This window comes from Lissotriton vulgaris, unplaced genomic scaffold (genome assembly GCF_964263255.1).
Source record: "Lissotriton vulgaris unplaced genomic scaffold, aLisVul1.2 SCAFFOLD_388, whole genome shotgun sequence".
In the NCBI taxonomy this organism is placed as follows: Eukaryota; Metazoa; Chordata; class Amphibia; order Caudata; family Salamandridae; genus Lissotriton; species Lissotriton vulgaris.
The window spans coordinates 1,060,800-1,086,281 of record NW_028250124.1 but is presented as its reverse complement, the minus strand read 5'-3'; the positions used below and the strand labels follow the sequence as shown (position 1 = coordinate 1,086,281).

The 25,482-nt window shown below is 50.1% G+C and overlaps 1 protein-coding gene across 1 annotated transcript in view; it reads right to left on the bottom strand.

The window, feature by feature from the left end:
* The window catches only part of LOC147663363 (uncharacterized), a 187,949-nt gene that overhangs the window by 47,284 nt on the left and 115,183 nt on the right, over positions 1 to 25,482 (bottom strand). Inside the window, exons 10-12 of the mRNA XM_086950499.1 lie at positions 18,139 to 18,265; positions 13,213 to 13,323; positions 5,028 to 5,126 (exon numbers count right to left, since the gene is read on the bottom strand). Of these exons, the coding sequence (XP_086806625.1) occupies positions 5,028 to 5,126; positions 13,213 to 13,323; positions 18,139 to 18,265 (337 nt within the window). The remainder of the gene's footprint in view (positions 1 to 5,027; positions 5,127 to 13,212; positions 13,324 to 18,138; positions 18,266 to 25,482) is intronic.

Genomic DNA, 25,482 nt, shown 5'->3' with positions numbered 1-25,482 from the left:
TGAAGCTCCGCTCTGAAGCTCCACTCTGAAGCTCCACTCTGAAGCTCCACTCTGAAGCTCCACTCTGAAGCTCCACTCTGCACTCTGAAGCTCCACTCTGAAGCTCCACTCTGCACTCTGAAGCTCCACTCTGAATCTGCACTCTGAATCTGCACTCTGAAGCTCCACTCTGCACTCTGAAGCTCCACTCTGAAGCTCCACTCTGCACTCTGAAGCTCCACTCTGAAGCTCCACTCTGCACTCTGAAGCTCCACTCCGCACTCTGAAGCTGCACTCTGAAGCTGCACTCTGAAGCTCCACTCTGAAGCTCCACTCTGAAGCTGCACTCTGAAGCTCCACTCTGAAGCTGCACTCTGAAGCTCCACTCTGAAGCTGCACTCTGAAGCTCCACTCTGAAGCTGCACTCTGAAGCTCCACTCTGAAGCTCCACTCTGAAGCTCCACTCTGAAGCTGCACTCTGAAGCTCCACTCTGAAGCTCCACTCTGAAGCTCCACTCTGAAGCTCCACTCTGCACTCTGAAGCTCCACTCTGAATCTCCACTCTGAAGCTCCACTCTGAAGCTCCACTCTGAAGCTCCACTCTGAAGCTCCACTCTGCACTCTGAAGCTCCACTCTGAAGCTCTACTCTGCACTCTGAAGCTCCACTCTGAAGCTCCACTCTGAAGCTCCACTCTGCACTCTGAAGCTCCACTCTGAAGCTCCACTCTGAAGCTCCACTCTGAAGCTCCACTCTGCACTCTGAAGCTCCACTCTGAAGCTCCACTCTGAAGCTCCACTCTGAAGCTCCACTCTGAAGCTCCACTCTGCACTCTGAAGCTCCACTCTGAAGCTCCACTCTGAAGCTCCACTCTGCACTCTGAAGCTCCACTCTGAAGCTCCACTCTGAAGCTCCACTCTGAAGCTCCACTCTGAAGCTCCACTCTGCACTCTGAAGCTCCACTCTGAATCTGCACTCTGAATCTGCACTCTGAAGCTCCACTCTGAAGCTCCACTCTGAATCTGCACTCTGAAGCTCCACTCTGAAGCTCCACTCGGAAGCTCCACTCGGAAGCTCCACTCTGCACTCTGAAGCTCCACTCTGCACTCTGAAGCTCCACTCTGAAGCTCCACTCTGAAGCTCCACTCTGCACTCTGAAGCTCCACTCTGAAGCTCCACTCTGCACTCTGAAGCTCCACTCTGAAGCTCCACTCTGAAGCTCCACTCTGAAGCTCCACTCTGCACTCTGAAGCTCCACTCTGAAGCTCCACTCTGAAGCTCCACTCTGAAGCTCCACTCTGAAGCTCCACTCTGAAGCTCCACTCTGCACTCTGAAGCTCCACTCTGAAGCTCTACTCTGAAGCTCCACTCTGAAGCTCCACTCTGAAGCTCCACTCTGAAGCTCCACTCTGAAGCTCCACTCTGCACTCTGAAGCTCCACTCTGCACTCTGAAGCTCCACTCTGAAGCTCCACTCTGAAGCTCCACTCTGAAGCTCCACTCTGAATCTGCACTCTGAAGCTCCACTCGGAAGCTCCACTCTGAAGCTCCACTCGGAAGCTCCACTCGGAAGCTCCACTCAGAAGCTCCACTCGGAAGCTCCACTCGGAAGCTCCACTCTGCACTCTGAAGCTCCACTCTGAAGCTCCACTCTGAAGCTCCACTCTGAAGCTCTACTCTGAAGCTCTACTCTGCACTCTGAAGCTCCACTCTGAAGCTCCACTCTGCACTCTGAAGCTCCACTCTGAAGCTCCACTCTGAAGCTCCACTCTGAAGCTCCACTCTGAAGCTCCATTCTGAAGCTCCATTCTGAAGCTCCACTCTGCACTCTGAAGCTCCACTCTGAAGCTCCACTCTGAAGCTCCACTCTGAAGCTCCACTTTGAACTCTGAAGCTCCACTCGGAAGCTCCACTCTGAAGGTCCACTGTGAAGCTCCACTCGGAAGCTCCACTCGGAAGCTCCACTCGGAAGCTCCACTCTGAAGCTCCACTCTGAAGCTCCACTCTGCACTCTGAAGTTCCACTCGGAAGCTCCACTCTGAAGCTCCACTCTGAAGCTCCACTCGGAAGCTCCACTCGGAAGCTCCACTCGGAAGGGGCAAAGATCGGAGCATCACGGAACTAAAACAAATATAAACAAGGCAGTGAGTGCAGCACCGCCTTAGCAGTGGGATAGCAGCCTTGATAACATCGGAGCAGCCCCTGCGCCCGGCCTCAAAACAATAAAGGCAACTCTAGAATGCAGATTTACCTGTATCCCGCAAGTGATGTACGCAGATGGGAAAGAAACAAATAGCAACCTTGGAGAGCTGGCGGGGCAGGCAAACACAGCATCGGGAGACGCAATATAAATAAAATAACAGCTAGTATCAAATTATACAAAAGCCCAACGTAACGAATTGCTCAAAAAAGTCAAACATCATGTGTACATGAAGACGCAATATAAATTAAAAAAAAAAACAGCCACCAACAGATTAAAGAAAAGCCCCTCCATAGCGGATCGGTAAATAAACTCCAAACGCATCTGTTTATGCAGCATCACACAACCCACATGCCCGTAATATTAAACAAAAAAGTCCAGAGGCAATAATTATCAAGAAATAAAGATTATTTCAAAGTTACCTTGGCGGGGCTTGCTGGGCTTGCTTGTGTGCTTCCCAGAGAGACAGGAGATTGGGAAACGCGCGCGCGCGGCCGGCGCCGATCGCTTTCCAGAGCGTGCGCGTGACATCTCCTGTCTCCTGGGAAGCAGACCCAGCAACAGTAGTATCGAGCCTGCGCGATGGCATATGGCTTCGCCATATGCATCGCAGGCGCGAGACCTAAAAACAATTGTAAGACGTGGTTCCTATAAGGATTTTATGCCGAAGTACTAGATTTATTTAAATAAAACTCATCAAGTGCTGCCTTCACTGAACTAAAAGTTAAGTTTATTATTGCTTTTCTGTGAAGTGAGAGGAGGTTCACAGCTCCAGAGCTGGTAGTGAATTGATGAAGTGTTACTGGTGCCTTCAGTAGGTTTGCAGAGGGTCAAGTATGAGGAAGACGGATCCCATGTGAGGTCTAACGGTAACCCTCAGGCCACAAGAGGTAAGATGTGTTCCCATCACCCTAGACCAACACTTCAGAATCCAGGCGGAGACCGCTGATTTCCATGTTACCTTTCCCACACAGTGGCGTAACACAAAACAATGGGTCCCCACAACTCTCACATCCCACCATTATCCATAGGCTGTAGACTAATTGGGGAGCCCCTGAAGGGTGGGGGTCCCATATGTGCCTGCATTGCTTCCTTGTAACCAGAGCAACTCTGCCTGTACATCAGACCGAATGGGCCACCAATCTTACACACTTTAACCCCTACGCTGCGGGGCTAATTCCCCTGCGGCGCGGGAGGAGGGAGGCCGCGCGCGGTGCTCGTCATGACTCTGCCGACTTAATGGAATGCCCGCACAGGAGGGGAATTAGCCCCGTATGGGTGTTCCACGGATGTTATAACGAGCTAAGCTCGACATGAGCGCAGCTCCACTGTGCCTCATGATGAGCTGAGCTCGTAATGAGTCTCGAAGAGGTTAAGATAATAGACAACAAACTCTCTATCTCTGATCACGCAACCATGTGGCTCGCACATGCTATGGACTAATGCACAGCCTCAGAAAAATCTTTGAATGGGCCCCTCTATCCGCGCGCATGCCTCTAGTACAGGGACTAATCATAGGCCGCTTGGACTACGGTAACGCCTTACTAGCATCCATAAATGAAGAACATCGAACAAAGCTCCAGGTCCTGCAGAACACGGCGGCTAAGCTGGTGCTCAACCTCCCACCCCGTTCACCCTCGGCCCCTAGCAGGAAAACCTTTCACTGGCTTCCTATCAGAAAGCGGATCAACTGGTGCATAAAACCCTTAACAGTAAAGGCCCCCAATATCTTGCAAAAAAACTGATAAAACATCAACCAGCAAAAACTCTTCGCTCCACTAGTAAGCAACTTCTAACGGTAGCCAAGATCCGCACAGTTAGGAACGGCGGCAGATCTTTTTCTAGGATTGCCCCTGTGACATGGAACACCCGGCCTCTACACCTCCGCATGGAAATCGATCATAAGAAATTCCGCAGATCCCTCAAAACCTGGCTATTCTGAGCCCATCCCCCTTAGACGGCCCCCTCCTCCCCCCCTGTTCTTTGGGTTTCTGAGTATAAGCTAGCGCTATGAGACCTTTCGGTGATACATGCGCTTAACAAATACCAATACAATAACAAAGCCACCAAGCTCAGGGCCAGCAGATGAAGGTTGAGGCTTTCACCAGGAAGGTGACTCAGGAGCTTGAGCCTGTCCTGTGCTGAGCCCCAAACTATTCCCCAGCTCCTCAGACTGACTAATCAAGGTTTATGGAGGTTCTGGTGGCCAGATTTACGGAATGCGCAAGTCCATAGTGAGCCTGGCCTGGAGCCTGGATGACAATCTACCGGGCCATGCTGAATGTGGGGGGACACAAAACTGTTAGCTCAGGGTCCTTGTGACTGGAAAAGACAAGATCATGTATAAACTCCTAAAGCTTCACAGAGAGTAACACATCATCGCAAGTTCACACGACATAGGCCTGGCGACCAGTGCCTCGGGACTTGGGTGATAGTTATAGCTCTTGATAAATCACGAAATCCCGAGATCTATACTTATCGATGTAATAACTAATGCCGATTACCAGGTTACCCGTTTGACTGAGTAATAACCGGCTTCTTACAGCACCACATTCAGACAACCTGGTCTCCACCTGGCGTTTTTCATCCAGTACATGTTAGCAGGTTTGACCCGCTGAAATGTATTGGTGGAAGAGTTTGAGTGTAAGCTTTTACCGACAAACTCATAAATCAGACCCCTGTGCAATCAATGGTTGAATGAGGGATGGGATTTAACCAGATTCTCCCACTCGAGTCCTAGGTACTTTTTTTCTTAAATAACATTCCTGCAGCTTTTTCAAAACATGTGATGATTTGCATTGCCATTTTTGCTGTACACTCTACAGAGACTTCCCTTTAATGTTTGCTGACCTGAGCTGGTGCCATTGGTTTCACTTTCATCCATGCCCGCCTCACCACTCCAGTACTGGTGTCCACTGAAGATAGCATCCTGCTCAGGACTTGCATATGCTGTTAAAAAAGAAAAAACAATGCTTTATGCTTCCAAATTTTAGTATTTACATCAGTGAATCCATGCACAGCAAAATATGTCTGCGAACTCACGTGGACCCTTGAAAACATGAACCTTGATCGCTGTGGCATGGGGTGGGGGCATTTCTCCACATTCCTAAAAAACAAGGCCACCTTGTGGTTCCGGCTCATAGACACTGTTCTGGGGTCAACAGTGATGACCATGGGCAGAGATGTCCTGGCGCTTGTAAGGAACTTTAAGAAGTGACTGTACGGGGCATGGCAACTGGTGTCAAGCTACAGCGCGCAGCGGGACTGGTGTCAAGCTCCATCATGCAGCGGAACTGGTGTTAAGCTACAGCGAGCAGCGGGAACTTGTGTCAAGCTACATGAGGGTGCAACACATAGCACACAATACTTCAGCAAGGAAACAGTTGTCAGTAGCAATAATACACAGTGGGCCCAGAGGGGGACCAAGCCATATACTAAAATAGTGTTATAAGAACCATGACTTGAGTCAAGACCACATCTAGAAAGTGTAGAATTGCTGGAACCACAAGGAACCACCCAAGGTGAGTAAGTAGGGACCCCACGGAGAACGGGTGCAGTGTGAGTACACGGCCACGTACGCCTTACAATTCAATGGGAGAGTCGGAGTTGCACTTTTACAGTTTAAGGACCCTTCCCAAAGGAATAGGAAGAAACCCCGTGGAAGTTAGGAGGTAGGAGAGCCACCCCACCCGTGGATACCAAAGTACCCGAGTTACCTATCCCAGGCAAGAGGGGTGCATAGGCCTGAAGTGGCATCGGAAACCGCTGTCGATCTCAATGAGAGTCTTCAATCTACAGTCACTGCATGGAAGGAAAGAAGTGTCCGTTGGAACCCAAGCATGGATTCTTGATGAAAGGAACCTGAAAGCAGAGGGGACAGAGTCTGGGTCACTGGGAGGGACCAGGGGCTCGGTAGACGAATGTCCACCGATGTTGATGGCTTCAGGTGAGAAGATGGAGACCTTGACTGTTCAGCCACGAGGACCAGGAGGTGTTGATGACGACCAGGAGCTGGGTACGAGCTATCCCACGAAGGATATCGAGTGCTGAGGGGTCGGTGTCTGGCGGGAGCACTAACAAGCCTTGGCAGCGGCAACCCACGAAGAAGGTCGAGTAAGGTCAGGGTTCAACCCAGCAAGTACAGAGGCACTCACCAATTGCAGGGGAGTCAGGGCAAACCTGGAGCAACCAGGAAAGCCCAAGAAAAGGAAAGTTGACCCTCACAAGGACCCACAGGTCCGAGCCACAGGAGTCGCAAGGGGACTTCAGGCAGTTTCACAGAACAACAGCTTGCAGGGCACAGAGTGCGATGAGGCCGGAGTCCTTCGTAGAAAATGTGCGCAGAGGTTGGGGCTATCGACAGCCAATGCACGAAGTTGGGAAAAGCCAACAAGCATATGCACTTGCAAAGGTACGCGGTGCAGAGGGGTTCGGGTTATGCAGTACCCACGAGGAATACTGGCCTCAAACTTAGTGAGAGGGCAGCTCAGCCTCAAATAACGTTGGATCCCACCTCCTGTGTTGCTGGAGTCTTCGGAGTCCTCAGGAGCAGCAAACCGGTCAGATGCATTACAGTGCCTGCAGATGCATCGCCACTTTTATCCAATTCACTAGTTCCTGACGCCCCTTCCAGTTTGACCATCACCCCATTCCAGGGATGTCGAGCGGCGCTAATTAACACACGCTCTCTCCCATGTCATAGTCTAGATATCAGTGAGTTTATCATTACTCACGATCTTGACCTTCTCTTTGCCACCGAAACTTGGGGAGATGCGGGCTCGGGACCTGACTTTTGTCAGGCCACCCCGGATGGTTATAGCGTTGTGAGACATGACAGACAAATAGGAAGAGGGGGAGGACTCGCTATAATTTTCAAGAATCAGTACCATACTGATCCCATTTCATCCACCAACTGTGAAGCTGCTACCTTTGCAATTAATATTAATTGCAAACAAACTTTTAAAGGCATTTTGCTTTACCGACCTCCCGGACCTCGGAACTCCTTTCTTGGGTCCCTCTCTGAGCTAAATGACTATACCATAGGCTCCACTGACTACACGATACTGGGAGATTTCAACTTCCCTTTGGAAGAACAGGGAAATCACGACACCTCCCAACTTACTGCTGATTTCCTTACTCTAGGACTTCAGCAATTGGTAAAGGGAACTACCCACCAGGCGGGACACACACTAGACGGTGTGTTTACCAATAACTCTCTCATCAAGATATTAGACACTTTACCCCTTACCTGGACTGATCATAGGGCCATCATATTCGGTATTGACACTCGCCCAGTTAACCTCCCCGCTTCCAGACCACCTAGCAGGGCAGCAATTTGTGCCTGGAAGAATGCTGACATCCCTCAGATGGCAAATATCCTGACATTATCCTCCCCTACTATAGGGTCCAACCCTGTCCCCTCAGCTTCTGACTTCCAAGACTGGATTAGGAACGCTGCTGATCAGGTCGCCCCAGAAAAGTCCATCCAACCTAACAGAAGGTCGCCATCGGCGGCATGGTACACAGAAGAGCTTAGACTTCACCGACAACATTGTCGGAATTTAGAAAGACGCTGGAGGAAATCCTATTGCCCCATAGCTAAGCAATCCTACAAAGATGCCTTAACTATATATAAAAAGGCCATCACCACTCGGAAAACGACTTTCTTCTCGACCCAAATAGACAATGCTAGGAATTCGGCCAGAGAACTGTTTTTAGTGGTCAATTCCCTATCTACACCTCCGTCGGGTTCCGGAGTAGAACCCTCCCAACTGTTCTGTAACGCACTGTCCACTTTCTTTACTACCAAAGTGGCGGATATCTATGCATCCTTTGGTGGAGATGCAGGGGCCAGATCCACTGCCAGCAGTAAGGAAACTCCCCATATTAACCATGACCCTCTCTCTTCATTTGCTGACACCTCAGAAGACCAAATTAGCAGACTCATTTCCATCACCAAGTCTGGATCCCCTTTGGACCCATGCCCCCCCTCAGTGATGGCTAATTTAAGTGAGGTGATTTCTCACCCACTTATGGAAATCTGCAACACTGCCTTTCAAACCGGCTGTTATCCAGCCCCGTGGAAGAAGGCAGTGATCAAGCCTCTTCTGAAGAAGCCCTCCGTGGACCCCTCCGCCCCGGTCAGCTATAGACCCATTGCCTGTCTCCCCTTCCCGGCCAAAATCTGCGAAGCTCTGATGAATATACAGCTCTCAGAGTTCGTCGATACGCACCAACTCTTAGACGAAACGCAGTTTGGCTTTAGGAAGGGACACGGGACGGAGACCGCTCTAATAAAAGCCTCTGATGAAATTAGAACCATCATGGATCAGGGAGGAGCGGCCATCCTAATTCTTCTGGATCTGTCCGCAGCATTTGACACGGTCGACCATGCTATTTTGGTCGACCGTGTCACAGCTCTGGGGATAGACGGTTTGGCTAGAGACCTCATTTCATCCTTCCTGGCCGACCGTACCCAGACAGTCAAGTTGGGTAATTTCTACTCTCCCGTCTATGCACTACCATGTGGAGTACCACAAGGCTCCTCGCTAAGTCCCACGTTATTTAACATCTACGTAGCAGACTTAGCGAGGGTAATAAAGGCCTATGGGGTGCGATTAACTTCCTACGCAGACGATACCCAACTGGTGCTGGCGATCCACAAGAACGGCACAGCAGTGGCAGCCAATTTTCAGGAGGCCATGCTTGCTGTCAGTATGTGGATGTCCTCCAATTGCCTAAGGCTTAACTCGGATAAAACCGAGGTTATGACCTTTGGCAACCTCGCCCCAGAATAGTCCTCCATCTGGTGGCCCAACCAACTGGGCTCTCCACCCGTCCCAGTGCTAAAAGCGAGGAACTTGGGAGTCATCTTTGACAGCAAACTGACTTTCAACCTTCATGTCAACAAGGTTGTTTCCTCTGCTTTCTTCACTCTAAAGAAAATAAAGAAATTGCTGCCTTATCTCCCCACCTCTGCTGGGAAGACCCTAGTTACCACTCTGGTATTTTCCAAAATGGATTATGGAAATGCCCTCTTCCTCAACACCCAGAAATCTGTGCTGTCAAAGTTACAGTCTGTACAGAACGTGGCTGCCAGAATTCTTTTAAACATCCCTCGCCGCCAGCCTACTACCCTTGCTATTCGCCAGCTTCATTGGCTCAGAGTAGAGAGCCGTATTAAGTTCAAGGCCCTCTGCATTGCCTACAAGGCAGTGCATGGCACAGGACCTAAATTCTTGACTGAGGCACTCCAGCTGTACACCCCAAAAGACTGTTGAGATCTGCTAACACTTGCCTTCTACCTGTACCTCGCACTAGAACGGCAACTTGGGGAGATCGTCGCTTTTTAGTGGCTGCACCAAAACTTTGGAACCTTCTTCCACTAAATATCAAAAATGCCCCCAACCTGATGAGCTTCCGGAGGCTCGTAAAGACATGGCTGTTTGACCAGTGAACTCTATTATTGCGGTCCTGCTAGTTCACACATGCGGCGAGACACCCCAGGGTAATTGTTTGCGCAATAAAAATTTCAAAAATAAATAAATAAATAAATGCAGGGGAGTGACTCCTTCACTCCAAGGGAGATACTTCAGTAATCTTTTATGCTCCACAGGTCCTGCACGGAGCCTGTAGGGTGCACGGGCACAGACACAGCTTTGGATGGAGAGGGAGATGAAGTCGGGCCCAGTTGAAGTCCAGTGAAGTCCAGAGTGTCCAGACGGTCGAAGGTCAGTGGTTTCTTCATGCAGAATCTTATCCATGTCGAATTTAATGTCTTACAGCCAGTTAAAACCATTTGTACCACGGGAGGGCGTTGGACAGAGCAGGAGCCAATGGTTCCCAGAACTGGTGTGAACTGGACTAGGCACAGGGACACCAAGTGTGCCCCTCATTCAGACTTTCAGGCACTTTGGAAGTGCCCCCACCCAGCCCCAATACACTAAATCCAGTCTGGGAGGTGGTCACACCTCCATGTGACAGGATACCTATTGTGCTGCCTTCCCCTGCTCAAGTTGGCTCAGGAGCAGGAGGACAGAAATGTGTCTCTGGTCGACAGCATCCATTTTGTCCGGACCGGGTCGAGAAGGCTGGCACCGGATAGACCAGTGACCCACAAAGCTTGCTTCAGAAGGGTGGACTCATACTTCCCACACCGGTTACCGGTGTAGAATGAATGTTTCCAAGGTGTTTGATATCAAACACGATATGTTTCTATGCAGCAGTTTTCGAGATAGCATTTACTGTGAGGTTATAATGCACCTATACCTAGATGTCTGGCTGAGTCACAGAAAACCCGGGAGAGTGGGCTCCGTAGGCTGCAGAGGGGCCCTGCTCATTCAGGGGCACCCTCTTACGTAAAACCCAACACACTCCCTTCAGGATTGTTAAGACCTGCTATAGGGGTGACTTATACGTTTTAAGTGTAGTGACATTTAGATAAAGTGAACCTATATCTTTTTTAAGTGGTGCAAGCACCAACTTACACAGGCTGCAGTAGCAGTTCTGTAGTGTCATTTTGTATGGCCTCTCCTGGGTGGCATAATACATGCTTCAGCCCATAGGAACCCTCTGGGGTACCTATGCCCTGGGTACACGTGTACCATATACTAGGGACTGACAAGGGTACCTCAGTATCTAATCTGGAGTGTACCTAGTACATATCAAAGCCAATATAGAGAGAAAGCAGAAAGACTGGGGTCCCGATTAGCAGGATCCCAGTCAGACTAGTTAAAAACCAGCAAAAGACCAGGAAAACAGAGGGGGTAACCATGCAGTCAGATCCTTCCTACAGGTACCCACCCCGCATGTCCATCACAGAGCCCCGTACCTGCTTCTCTGAGTGGTGGATCGGCAGTGGGCCTGCCTCACCCAACCTCTGAGGCTTGGGCAACCTGGAGGCTGAGAGGACTGAGGGGGCAAACCCACTGTGGTACCGCGGTCTCTTCCCAAAGGTCCTTCCCCAGTCCCAGAGGTGCCAAACAAGAATTACAGCGCAGGGGGACTTCAACAGGTTCCCAGTGAGGGTCACCGGCCTCATAAGATATAGGGCTTCGCCAACCCTACCACCAGCCGAGTCACCAGGACAGGTTAGTCTTGGCCCCTTCTTTCAGTCGTGCTAGGGTTTGAGTCACCAGGACAGGTTAGTCTTGGCCTCTTGTTTCAGCCGTGCTAGGGTTTGAGTCACCAGGACAGGTTAGTCTTGGCCCCTTGTTTCAGCCGTGCTAGGGTTCGAGTCACCAAGACAGGTTAATCTTGTCCCCTTGTTTCAGCCGCCTGGGGTTCAAGTCATCAGGGCAGGTTAGTCTTGGCCCCTTGTTTCTGCCGTCTCGGGTTGGAGTAACCAGGGCAGGTTAGTCTTGGCCCCTTGTTACTGCTGTCTTGGGTTCGAGTAACCAGGACAGGTTAGTCTTGGCCCCTTGTTTCTGTCGTCTCGGGTTCGAGTAACCAGGGCAGGTTAGTCTTGGCCCCGTGTTTCAGCCACCTGGGGCTCGAGTCACCAGGGCAGGTTAGTCTTGGCCCATTGATTCTGTCGTCTTGGGTTTGAGTAACCAGGGCAGGTTAGTCTTGGCCCCTTGTTTCAGCTGCCTGGGGTTCAAGTAACCAGGGCAGGTTAGTCTTGGCCCCTTGTTTCTGCCTTCTCTGGTTCGAGTCACCAGGGCAGGTTAGTCTTGGCCCCTTGTTTCAGTCGTGCTGGGTTGGAGTCACCAGGGTAGGTTAGTCTTGACCCCTTGTTTCAGCCGTGCTAGGGGTCGAGTCACCAGGGCAGGTTGGTCTTGGCCCCTTGTTTCAGCCGCCTGGGGTTCGAGTCACCAGGGCAGGTTGGTCTTGGCTCCCTGTTTCAGCCGCCTGGGGTTTGAGTCACCAGGGCAGTTTAGTCTTGGCTTCTTGTTTCAGCCGCCTGGGGTTCGAGTAACCAGGGCAGGTTAGTCTTGGCCCCTTGTTTCGGCCGTGCTAGGTTGGAGCCACCAGGGCAGGTTGGTCTCGGCCCCTTGTTTTTGCCGTGCTAGGGTTCGAGTCACCAGGGCAGATTGGTCTTGGCCCTTTGTTTCAGCCGCCTGGGGTTTGAGTCACCAGGGCAGTTTAGGAGTCCACCATAAAGTAACCAGCAAGACGATGGCATGCACCACCGGCCACAAACGCAGGTACCTCACAGGGTTCGAGGCCTATATGTACAGTTATACTTCTAGATGAAGGAGCTCTCATGGTCGTAAAAAACTCTAGGCGAACTAAGTGGCATATTTAATGACATCACATGGAGTGTATCACAAGACAGCTGCCATCAATGCCAAAACCACGTTAAAGTACCCCCGTAGCTTACGAAAGTGGGGAGCAGCACTACTCTTATCGACTAACGCAGTTTTTAGGAGGGTTCCCCTATGGTGAGATATCCTCCTTAAACCTCTAATGATCCCTGAAGCTGCTCTGCATAAAGCAGAGGTCCGCAGTGAGTTGTAATTAGAGATCAGGTGCTAGCTTTTCTCACAACGTGAGGCGGTAAGCCTGCTGTGAACGAGAGCGACACTGGGGTATATTTACAATGAAATGACGCAGTGCGGTGCTGCAAGCAAATCTGCTGCTCTGTGTCATTTAAAAAAATGCAGGGATGGGCCATATTGACAAGAATACGATGCACACCTGTGCTTTCCCTTACGCTGGTGCTTAAAAAAGGTGCCTAGTGCCACAGCAGACACCCTTGCACCATAGTGTAAGGGTGCCTATGTTGCACATTAGTGCAAGGGTGTCTTGGTTGCAGGGAATAATTGTTTATGTGCAGAAAGGCGATTTGCTCTTTCCATGTGTGCTGTAAAATCCAGCACACATAGAAAAAGCAAAAACGAGGAGAAATAAATGATTTCTTCCTGTTGAGCCAATCTAACGCCAACTTTTGAATGGCGTTAGTTTCTGTCACTGCCTCAGATTTACACATCTTTGTAAATCTGAGGCAGTGTCAAAAGGAAAAGCGTTGTGGACCACAACAAATCGCAGTAACTAATTCTGTCGGATTGAGAGAGATCCTTCCTGCGTTTCTCACCTGGAGCTGTGTGAATTCTGTCCTTCGTCTCCAAGCCCTGGAATTCCACAGAGCACAGACCTGCTTCTTCTTTAGGTCTTAATGAAAAGATTGCTGTGGCAATTACAGGACCTGTTATAAAAAAGACAATATTAATTCAAGACACTGTAAAGGGGTAAAAAAAACAGCAATCGTTGCAAGATGGAGCAAATAGTACCACAGTGAGTGACTACGGCTACAGCTCAGCTCAAAGGATGGGCAGAGCAGCTGCTGCTGATATGGAACTGGCAATCCGCCACTAGGTGGCGCAGTGACGTCAGAAGGGATGGAAGTCTGCTGTCCACTCCTAAAGAAACATACACAAGACCCCGATGCTCTCGCCGACTACTGGCTCATCGCTCACCTACCATTCATCGGCAAGACCATTGAAAACCAGTTTATGTTCAACTTCAGGATCACATCAATGCTACCAGTCTCCTGCACGACAGCCAGTCACGCTTCAGATCAGGTAGAGGATGGTGACTGCTACCTCACACATCGTAGACGATGGCCTCTTGACCACAGATGAAGATGACCCTGCCTCCTGATGCTGCGGGACCTCATCTGCATTCAATACACTCATCCATCCCACCCTGATATGCACACAGGAGTCTCATATGCAATTCACGGGCGATGTCCTTCGCTGGCTCTCCTCGTACCTGCCCAAACAACACCATCTTGTTCACATGGGCACCTCTGGGTCCGCAAAGATCTCTATCACGTGTGGAGCACACCAGGGTTCAATAGAGTCTCCTGTTATCTTCAACCTTTACATGGGGCCGCCGGCTGCTCTACTCACAGAAAACAGCGTCAAGATTCAATATGCCGCAGTCACAGCTCTACCTAAAAGTCTCCTTGCCTCAAACACTGCCTCCACCCAGCCAAGACCGAATTCTTGTTATTTGCCAAGAACAACTAACAAGACACAGAACAAACCTGGGAGGATGACATGAACCTTGAAGGTTACAAACCCCGCCTTTCACTGAATACCAAGTCACTTAGATTCACTCAGAACACCAACCTCACCATAAAGAAACACATTGTTAAAAAACAAAGACAGTCTGATACCAGCTCCCTCTTCTAAAGAAGAAGATGCTCTTGCATCTGGATGAGGATAATGCTTAACTCAACGGACTCCGCTCAGACACCCCATAGGGGGATCCTACACGCTGCAGCGTATCTCATCAAGGGCCTGATGAAATATGGACACAAAACCCCCATCCTGAAGGAACTCCATTGGCTCCTGTGCAGGCCCATGCGATCTTCATAACCAGCGGCATCATTTACAAAGCCATCACAACCAGCACCCTCGTTTATCTAGCGGACAAGGTGAGCATCTCTGGTGGTTCCCAGCTCACCCGCAGCCAGGACACCATCAGGCTGCAGACTAAGAACTACAAAAAAGGAAAAAAAACAGGAATCAGGTGTGTTCCATCTCTGCCCCCAGAATCTGGAACAACACCCAGTGTCTATCAGGACCACTCCAACACTACTCCAATTTAGGAAAGATTTGAAGACTCGCCTCTTTAAAGAACACTCCATCACAGTGCATTAACTGTCCACAGCTCATTGCCCTCTCCTATGAATTATTGACTTTATGCGTGCTGTGACCATGTACACTGCTCTGCTGACTTTGGCAAGGTGAGCGCTACTGAAATACAACATAAACACATACATGCATTGACAAAGGCCTCTGAAACCCAGACCTCTCCCGGAAAAGGACTACTGCTCCAGCCAACCCACAGTGCACGGAGGTCATTTAAAACCGTGGGAAAACAAGGAAGGGCAGAAGGTAGACAACAACAAGATACGACTCCACACCTGTGGCACCACACACAATTGCCAGTATTTTGTGGTCCTTGGGCTCCTGAACAAGACTGAAGATTTCCTTCTCACTGTGCATGTTGGAAAACTGTGCACGAACTCTGCATGGATGTCCTTCTCACAGATCAGCACGCACAATGCACATAGTCACACTAGGGGCACACAACACTTACATATGAATCTGTGAGAGGACCAGTGGCCGAAGTGGGTGGGATCGGATGGGCACAACTTGCCCATACTGTTTTTTTTTTTAAGGAAAACAATTCCCCTTACTTTTTGTGAAAAGATAACTGTCCCGGAATGGTTCATTCCGAGAGATTAAATGCTTCAGCTGCAGTGCCAGGCAGGAAGTCTCCTTTATTTTGACCCTGAGGGAGGGACAGACAGCTAAACCAAGTGTCTTGCCAGGTTGTGGCTGCCTGAAAGAAATGTAAATCACAACAGGTCACTCTGCAAATGTAAAGGGACCTCTGAAGACTGTATTGTTTTGAATTAATGGAATCACCTGACGTTTCCTGATGACACAGATTTATTATTTCTGACTGGAACTGGAAAGGAGTTACCAGCTGAGCTGTGAAGTGGGTGCTTTTTAAAGGGGCGTAACACAGGCCCCCGCGCCGCAGGGACCTGTGTTACGCCCCTAACTATTCTACACTGTTCCAACTAGGATTCAATTCCGTGGCTGTCTAGTTACAGACACAAACCTCTGCAGTGCATTAACCGATAGATGTTTATAATGTATGACCGTGCATTTCCCACTCATTAACTTAACTTGCATTTATTTTACATTTAAGAATTGCGGTATGTTATAGGTATATATCTGAAGGTGAAAGACCGACAAAAGTTACAGAATATTCCAGCTTTTTAGACACACTCGCCCTGCCTCCATTGGGCACAGCATCACAGTTCTCTTATTTTTTTAATGCACTTTGGCAGCTGGAGAGGACCAAGGTTGTTATTCTTCAAAATAATATCTTAGCCACACACAAATTAAAAAGTAAACCTGCCTCTGAAGTATTTTTCTGAAGTAATACATGCGGTAAAAAGGCCACATTTATAATTACAAACCGACAGCTTCAGAATTTTGTCACCTCTGCCATGGTTCGAGGGTTGCTGGGCAGAACGTAGCCATATATCATTTACTAGGGTATTTCTTTCAATACAGCAGATCTTCTTAAGGTGGGACTGGCCTGACACTTCCACAGACCACTATTCAGTCACTGAGAAGTGTCACAAAGTGATAACCACAGTCTGATACAGTCGCTTTAAGACAACCCCTAAGGGTGCTCGTATTAGAAAGCTGCTGGGGATGTAATTTTGTTGTAAATAAATGCCACGTAGTCCATGTAGTTTCTTGATGCTCCTTTATTCATGTTAGTTGGTAAGTCAAGCATATAAAGGAGGAACCCCACCAGGAGCGGCCTCCTGCCACTCAGCTCTCATTCAACTGCCAGACATCCACCCTGGACATTCCAACAGGCTCTTGCATCACACATTCTATGCTGAGCAGCAGGGACAAGTATAACATATTTATTCTCCTCACAGATTGCAGTGTTTTATGTATTGCTTTACCCACCACAAATGGCTTCAGCCTGACAAGACACTGAACTTCTCCTAAACTGAAATAATAATTTGTTCTTATCTTTTTATTGGTAGTGGACATTACTAGGACTTTTAAATAGGAACTAAATGTTTGTCTCAAACAAATACATTCTTAAAAAAAAACTGGATTATCTAATTCAGAAACAAAGTTATGAACTGGCAATATTTTATATTTTCATCCAGCTGCGGAGTAATTTAGGTTTAATTATACCGAGACCTGGAAGTTAAACTAAACCTCTGCTAACTGTATACACTAAAAATAGAAGTGAACCCCCTTGTCATTTGCATCTTCAGTACACTGGCTAATGACAGCTTTCATTGACAGCATGTTAAGGCTACTGTCTGTGGCAGAAAGTGTGGGACGCAACCCCTCGTGCTCTGTCCAGTGCCCTGCGTCCTGTCACGGGTTTGATGGGGGCTATATTCACCGACACTATGCTATGATATTTATTTAATGTGGTTTGTAATACATGTCCCAGAGTCAATAGTGTCACCACGTGGTGTGCAATACGAGTTATTCTTCTTATTTCTAGTGTGAAGTTCATAGTGTTTTATCTAAACCTTAAACAGAGCAAAATAACAAACTGTATCATATTAAGATTGAGCAGACCCTGCATCTGCTGCAGAAACCAATGTCTATTCTGAATTTAGTGAGTTCTAGTCCTGCTGCTCAGCCTCTCATCCTTCCCACGTCAATAAAATGAGAGTGAAGCCAAGGCCTAGATTTACTAAATTCTCAAGCAGCGCAGCAGCCAAAAAAGAGAGCGCCATATCTACAGAGATAAGGCACTCTCCTCTCATATCCCTAGTGCCAGCGCACAATCACACAGCTGTGCGCCACGCACACACCATAGCACCATAGTGCAAGTGTATCTGCATGAGTCTAGCATAGATTTTGTACTAGAAGGATGCCCTTCCAGTGCAAAATACTATGCTTAGACTCATTTTAATACTTTCCCACTTAGTATGTGTGGTGTACTGTGCAGCACACTTACAAAGTCAGAAAAGAAAGCAGAAATAAAATGTTTTTCTGTGACAGTGCCTATTTGAAATGGGTGCTATTTTTGACTCAAAACTCTGTCTACCTTTTTTAGTAAATTGAGTTTTGCTTCAAAAACCTTGGGTGGGTGCATGGGAACACCCATGCACCACACATGGAACGCCCTTGGTGCTAAGTAAAGCAAAGCAGGGCGATGCGCTGCTTTGCGTTACTTTCAAGTGATTTTTCAGGACAAAACAAGTTTTGTGCTGGAAAGTAAATAGGGAAAAAAAGATTTTGTGTCACTTTTGAGGCGCAAACACAGCAAAAAATCTCATTAAATATACCCCCTACTATCACACTCTCTCTGACCACTCTCTGAAAGCGACCGGTTCCTTGATACAACTGACTTTACACACTATAGAAACAATCCATCACTTTTTATGATGCTCGAGCTGGGATCAGCAACAGTTATTAAAATATTATAAAAGGAGACACTTTACCCAGTGAGTTAACAGCCTCCTGAATCCCCTTCATCACAATGTTGTACATCTCCTCCTGCCAGAGGTAGAAAAGCTTCCACTCCTCTTCGGAGAAATAGGCAGCAACATCACTGAATGCGTGCGAAGCCTGCAAGTGCAAGATTAATATCAGATTTATCAAATGTAACAAGTGAAGCACAAGTTTTACAAAGTACACAGTGGGGCAGACCTGCATGCACCAGGAAAACAAAACTGATGTACTGTAGATGAAAGAGCAGTGAGCCATTCTGCTGAGCTAATTGTAAACACCTCAGGAACACTGCACAATACATGCCTATGTACTTTCACACTCTGCACACAGATCAGCTGGCCCCTACGCTCCATAGGTCAACTGAAAACACCTCACAAGCAGTGCAAAAATACATTTTTGTGCTTTAACACTCTGCACACACAGATGTGCCCTTACACTGTGGGGTCAGCTGTGAATACCTCAGGAGCAGTGTGCAACACACCTCTGTGCTAAAAACTCTGCATAGAAAGTTGTTTCATTTTCCCCAACTGAAGTTTGTATTTTTAAACAGCATGATATGGTGGGAATAGAATCAGAAACAGGGATCTCCTCACACAACACGTCTGTGTTTCCTGTTTGTCAAGAACATGCACATTCAGGAGAAAGCAACTACTTGGTCCGTGCTTTGCTGTAGTTATTTCATGAGGTAATGTTATCTTAATTTCACACAAATTACCCCAAGAGGGGTATATCAGTGCAGGAAGCAAAAACGCAAGCAAAAATGAAATGCAAAGTTTAAACAGCACCGTCTTAAGCAGTTTTCTAAATTTGATATGGTCTGTACACATTTGGATGTTGGGTGGCAGATGGTTCCAGTAGGAGAGAGCCAGGTAAGAGAAGGACCTTCCTTCACATCCTGACTGTCGAATACGAGGGATGGTAGGTAAGGCTTCCTCTGAGGATCTCTGGTTACTGACTTGGCCATAGTGTCGGAGCTTCTGGTTTAGTAAGCTGGGACGTTTTCCAATTCAAGGTTTTTGTGCAAGACAGCAGATTGTAATCATTCTATTCCTGCCAGGCAGCCAGTGCAAAGTTTTCACCTGAGGTGTGGACGCAGAGCCAGGAGGGGGGTTGCTGATGACATGAGCTACAGTGTTTTGAACAACCTGTAGTTTAGACAGTAGTGTCTCATTAGCAGAAGCTAGCAAGGCGTTGCCATAGTCCAATCTGCTGATGAATAGTGTCTGGACTATGGTTTTCCAGGCAGAAAGAGGGAGGAAATAAGTATCATATGGAAACAGGCGCCAGTAGTAGATTAAAACTACTCATTCATAGGGCTTGATCCAATCTGACACCCAGATTCTTGACTGCCTGTCTGGGTGTGGGGAAGTACCTAGTTCTGGAAGCCACCAATCAGAAAACCAGAGCTGTTGGGCCCTAACAAAGAGCATAATCTCAGTTTTTTCCTACATTCAGTTGTTAACCGCTATTGCTCATCCAAGATTTGATTTCTTTCATCCCTTTGGAGAACAGTTCTTTGGCTTTGACCAGGTCTTTGTCAAAGGAGATGACCAAGTGCGAAATCTCATACAGCCTTTTGATCAGACTGGAATGGGACACAGTGTCAAAGGCAGCGGATAGAACCAGCAGGACAGGCAGGGATGGCAAGCTGGCATCAAGAGGGTCCTGTACAATCGCAGCCGCACTAATGCAGTGCATGTGCTCTGAGGGCGTCTGACCCCTGACTCACATGGCTCCAGGGCATTGCAGTCCTTTAAGCAGGCTGTAAGTTGTTTGACCTCCAGCAGTTTGCCTTAAAGTGGAAGGAAGGAGGTGGTGAGGCCTGTGGGGGCAATGCCAGCCTGCTTTTGTATAGACATGAGCATCACACAGCAGCCCCAGCGGCGCACATGACTCACCTGAGAGGACATGGTGCACAGACAGACACACAGACGGTCCCCTGCAGACACACAGCTCTCTGCTGACTCCCTCTTTGTTTATCTTCTGTCTGGGAGCTCAGCAGAGCCCCGCGCGCATGCGCAGAAAGCAGACACTACTCTGAACCTGCAGACTGGGTCCGCGTGTCCCTTCTTGTGCGCATGCTCTGTGTGACCGACCAGGCCTGTTTGTGCACATGTTCCGTCTCTTCCGACCGAGACTCTGCATTCGTGCGCATGCGCGCTGAAGTGGAGGGCCCGGGATGAGCTTCACCCGGGCCCGGGGGGCCGCAGGCGCGGGGCAGACACCCGAGACCCGCATCCCTTCAGAGCTCTCCGGAGGGACACCTTCTCGCCAGCGAAAGGAAGCAACGAAAGGACTATGACTGGTTTTATTTAAATGAGGCGGAGGACGCATATAAAAACGCATGAATAAATAAAAGATCCAATGGCGGCCTTCCTTCATGCTACAGGCCTCCTCAGCGAGGCACCAGTAGGGGGGCTCACCAAGTTGTAGTGTCCCGCAGGAAGCTGTAACCCCAGCCCCTCCCTCGAGGGTGGGCACACTGCCCCCCACACCCATCCATCACGGGTGCCGTGGCCGCGTCAATAAAAGGGCCCGGTGCACGCGCTCGGGGCCAGTAGAGTACTCATAGCCACCATGTCTGTGTCTGTCCTTAGCAGCATGTGGGCCTAGAGCCCACAGCAGGACTTTGGCGACGAGGCGGGTGTGACCCCGCGTGCCTGCGTCTCGACTCTTCGTCGCCCTCAAGGGGAGGGAATGAGACTGAGATGTGACTTTCCCATAGCCTGAGGAGCGAGCTCCATAACGCCACGGTGGGACGACCGAAGACCGGCTACCTCCCACCCTCACTGGCTCAGGAAAAAGTAGAGGGAACGCCGATGCCCAGCTCCGGTGAGAGCGTGATGAGCCTGGTGCAGTGCTATGGCTGCCACGGCAGGAGCTGAAGAAGTCCGCTGACCCCACTAAGACGCTTGCATCACCTTGAGTGCAAGAGCAGTAAGCCGTAGTGCAGGCTGGCTGGCGAAGCATCGCAGCTGGATACCCCCTGAAGCACCACACCGGTGGGAAGAATAGGCCACCCCCTACAGCAGCCCTTGGCGAACGCCACCCAAATGCGGCCCATGCTGGGAAGATGGCCCTGATCAAATGCGCCTGAAGTAGTGGCTATCCTGCAGCGGATTGAAACAAGCGTGACAAGAAGCGCACAAACAGCAGCTCCGCCATAGAGCAGCCCCAACAATTGCGGTGTGAGCCCAGCATGCTGCTACAAGGTCCACAACGCACAAGCCGACACCCATGAAAACCCAGCGCCAGCATGACACAATCACTGCCCCCAGCACCTGAATGTCCGGCAATGAGGGCAAGTCACATCAACAGCGAGCCTGATACTCACTAGAGGGAGTGCCTGTAGTGCCACCGTGGAGAAGTGTGGCTTAATGATTAGAGCGGCAGACCCTGATGCAGAGGTCTAGCCAGGGACCAGGGTTCAATTCCCCACCTCGGCAGGTCTTGGGCTAAAAATTCCACGGACCTGATAATTCTCGCCTCGGTGCCTATTCCAATCATGGAGTCCCACTCTGCAACTCTGGACAATAGCTTTCTTAATCTCCACAACGGCCCCCACAACGCTAAGGATGCCTGGCCTCCACCTTGGGGGTGCCCAGGAGTGGACGCCTCACAGGGAAAGCCAGGATGGGTTCCACAGCGGTATTCGTACAAGCGCCTTGAGACCCTTGCGGGTGAGTAGTGCGCTATACAAGTATCAATTTACATTTACCGTGCCATCATTTACGGAACGGCATCAATCAATCAATCAATCAATCAGTGGCACTTATAAAGCGCGCTACATACCCATAGGGTCTCAAGGCGCTGGGGGGGGGGGGGGGGGTGCCGCTACTGCTCGAACAGCCAGGTCTTCAGCTTCTTCCTGAAGGAGAGGTGGTCTTGGGTCAGGCGCAGGTCGGACGGGAGGCAGTTCCAGGTCTTGGCGGCCAGGTAGGAGAAGGACCTTCCTCCTGTAGTCGCTCTTCGGATGCGGGGGACGGCGGCGAGGGCGTGGTTGGCTGATCGGAGGTGGCGTTTGGGAGCGTAGAAGTTGACTCGGCTGTTGAGGTAGCTCGGGCCTTGGTCGTGTAGGGCTTTGTGTGCGTGGGTGAGGAGGCGGAAGGTGATTCTCTTGTTGATGGGGAGCCAGTGAAGGTCTCTCAGATGTCCGGAGATGTGGCTGGATCGTGGGATGTCGAGGATGAGTCTGGCTGAGGCGTTTTGGATCCGCTGGAGTCTCTTCTGGCATGGGAACGTCATCCTGGGAGTAACGCTGTCTGCTCAAAGCTGCTGCGGCGTGAGAGAGGCCAGGAAAGGAGCACTCCAGCCATAACAGCGCACTCTGCCCCTAGCAGTGAAAAGGAGTGTGTAATGGATCAGTTCGAGGGAGCAGGGAAGCTGCCACGACTCCCGTGAAAAGGGCCTGCACCACACACGGCCCTGTCGCAGTGTAAACACACACACACAAAAAAAAAAAAAATAAGAGGAAAACTAAACAGGAAGTTGCACACTGTAAATCACATAACCGCCTGCCCTTACCCCCACGTACTTTTTGAAAGCCCACAGAAAGGAGGATGTTTTCCCTTCTCTGCACAAGGAAGCTTTCATAGCCAGCAGTGCCAGGAAAGAATACCGGAGCCTGCCATAACCACAAATGCTGCACTGCCACCCAGTGGCCGCAAGTGGTACTCCGCCCAACGAAGTAAGCACAGGATACCCCGGGCAGTTGTGATCCAGCTCTCAAACACCAGCTGGGACAAATCAAGCATCCTGTTACACCCACAAACCTGTTAAAGCAAAGCAGGCCCCCAATAAAAAAAGAATTGCTGCCAAGTTCCCGAGCAGCAAGGAAGTGCATGGATCAACACAACATTGCACACAGAATTGGACCCATAGAAGGAAAAGAGAGAGCAGGTGCCCACACCCTCTGGACAGGTCACTGTGCAGCCCAAGAAAAGGAAAGAGTAGAAGGCACTGAACACCGCTCAAGGCGTCATAGTGAAAGACTAATTGAGATAGTGCCACATGCCCCATGGGCTACCTGTCAGATTAAGAGGGAGAGAAAAGGAACATCCCCAGCAAAGCGACTGGTGTGGCAAGACCAGGCAGTGCGGCTGTCAGTGTCTTTCCGCCCCAAACTACCAGCACCGTGACGGAGACAGACTGCTCACTCTGCAGAGAGCCTGCATGAAGCCCGCACATGCGTTGCCCGCCACGCCAAGCCTATCCAAAACAGGGGGACCGAAGATCCACAAGACACCAGCGTCTCAAGTTGGCTATCATTGCCAAAGGAAAACTGGTGCAGAGAGAGCGTCATCAGCGGCGGCCCAACACCACCACAAGTGAGAAGAGCGTGCCACACGCCCCTGGCGCTGAACGATTACCACCGCAAGGAGGAATGGCAGGCACATAAGGTGTCAGAAGAGGGCGCCAAAGAAGAAGACGAAGCGTGCGCAGTCCAAGGTATGTGACATAGGTACCCAGAAGCTCATCGACACAGGCAAATGCCCAGGAGGAAAAAGAGACATCTCTGAAGAAAAGAAGCACTGCTAGAACCAGCAGGGAACCTCATACATCTCCACAGCAGCAACAGAGTCCTGAAGAGGCCCAACGCAGAACAGTGTCCTCCCTCACACTGCCGCAAGCAGGAGTCGTCAGTGACCCAAGGCTGACGAGAGGAGAGTCGTACACCACAAGTGGCCAGCCGCCACCACAGCTCACCACTACTCGTGGAGGCTATTCCCTGGAGAGGGAACACCTGAAGAAGAAGCACCCAAGATGAGTGGCTGACTCCCTTGCAGCCGAGAAGAGCAGCTGAAGGTTCGCCGGAATGGTCTCAAGACCATTGAAGTTAATAGGCCCGTTGGCCTTGGTAGAACTTGTGGAATATCTCTGCCCCAAAAGAAGAGTGGAAATCGTGTCACCCAGAAAAGCAGGACACCCACAGGTGCGTCAAAGACAACAAGAGGAGAACCCCAAGAACACCTCCAAAGACACCAGACAGACACCAGGGTGGACCGACGGCCCTGGAGACAGCACTAAGAGAGAACCACATGTAAGCCGCAGCAAGTGCAAACCGAGTCTCCTCCCACCGCTTCCCCAGGTGAGCGTCAGTCGGCGTCCCTGGATACAGGCTCAAGGGAGAACAAAGAGTAAGCCGCAGCCAGCACAAACCGAGTCTCATCCCAACACGTCCCCAGGTGAGTGTCAATCGGCGTCCCTGGATACAGCCTCAAGGGAGAACCAAAAAGTAAGCCGCACCAAGCGCAAACCGAGTATCATCCCAACGTTTCGCCAGGTTGGCGTCAACCTGCGTCCCTGGATACAGCCTCACGGGAGAGCAGAACATAAGCCGCAGTAAGCACACACTGTGTATCATTCCAACGCTTCCCCAGGCGACCGTCCACCCCAGAGTGTCAGCAGTCTAACTGAAACGGCATCCCTGCTCCTGACTGCAGATGCCATTGGTGAAGATCAGCACCGAGTGTCTTTCCTCACACAGCCTCAAGACGGAGTCGGCAGTGGCCCCGAGCCAGGCAAGAGGGGATCCACACACGCTATGTGTCACGCTACCACTGAAACTCAACCTCAGCAAGGCGGAGGCACATGACTGCCAAGTCCCTCCTGACATCAAACTCTCCCAGCAAGTCACCACCACCTGTCGTCCTGAGTAACCACATGGCTGGCAACCGCCATCACGCCAGCCATCAGCACACGCGTCAAACACCACTCCTAGAGTATCGATGGACGGGAGTCACGCGCTGTTGCCACACCAGCCGATAGAAGAGACCAGAGGCTACCTGTGAATCGAGCACACCCCTTAACCGCGGTATCAAGAGCAAGCATCGGCCAAGACATCTTCACCCTAGAGGGTTGTGCGTGTGACTAAGTAACGGCTCCTAGGGGGTCCTACAGCTGCCCCAGTCGACACACAAGCGGCCCCAGCGTAGCCTTCCTGCAGTCCCGCAGCAACCCCGGCAACAGGCCTCTCCAGGTGGGAGAGTGACAAGAAACTTTGCCCCACCGACGGGTCATCACTTGCAACCAAAAGGGTCCACAGAGACAAGTGATCAGGCGACACATCCACGAACCGTCACCATAAATTCCATCCATGCTCAGGACTCATCCCCTTGAAGGAACTGTTTGAATTCACCACAGACCATCACCAACGTCAACAAAAGGGAAGTCATGCAAGACATGTCATCTCAAGTGAACTGTCGCTATGCAGCGGACATCTCCAAGCCAGCGGTCGTGTCCTGAACCCTTTAGGTTAAACTACGAGTGCCAACCGAGAAGGTCCTGCTGCAGGCAGAGTCATCAGCCACGTCTGGCGTCTTCCTGCCACCTGT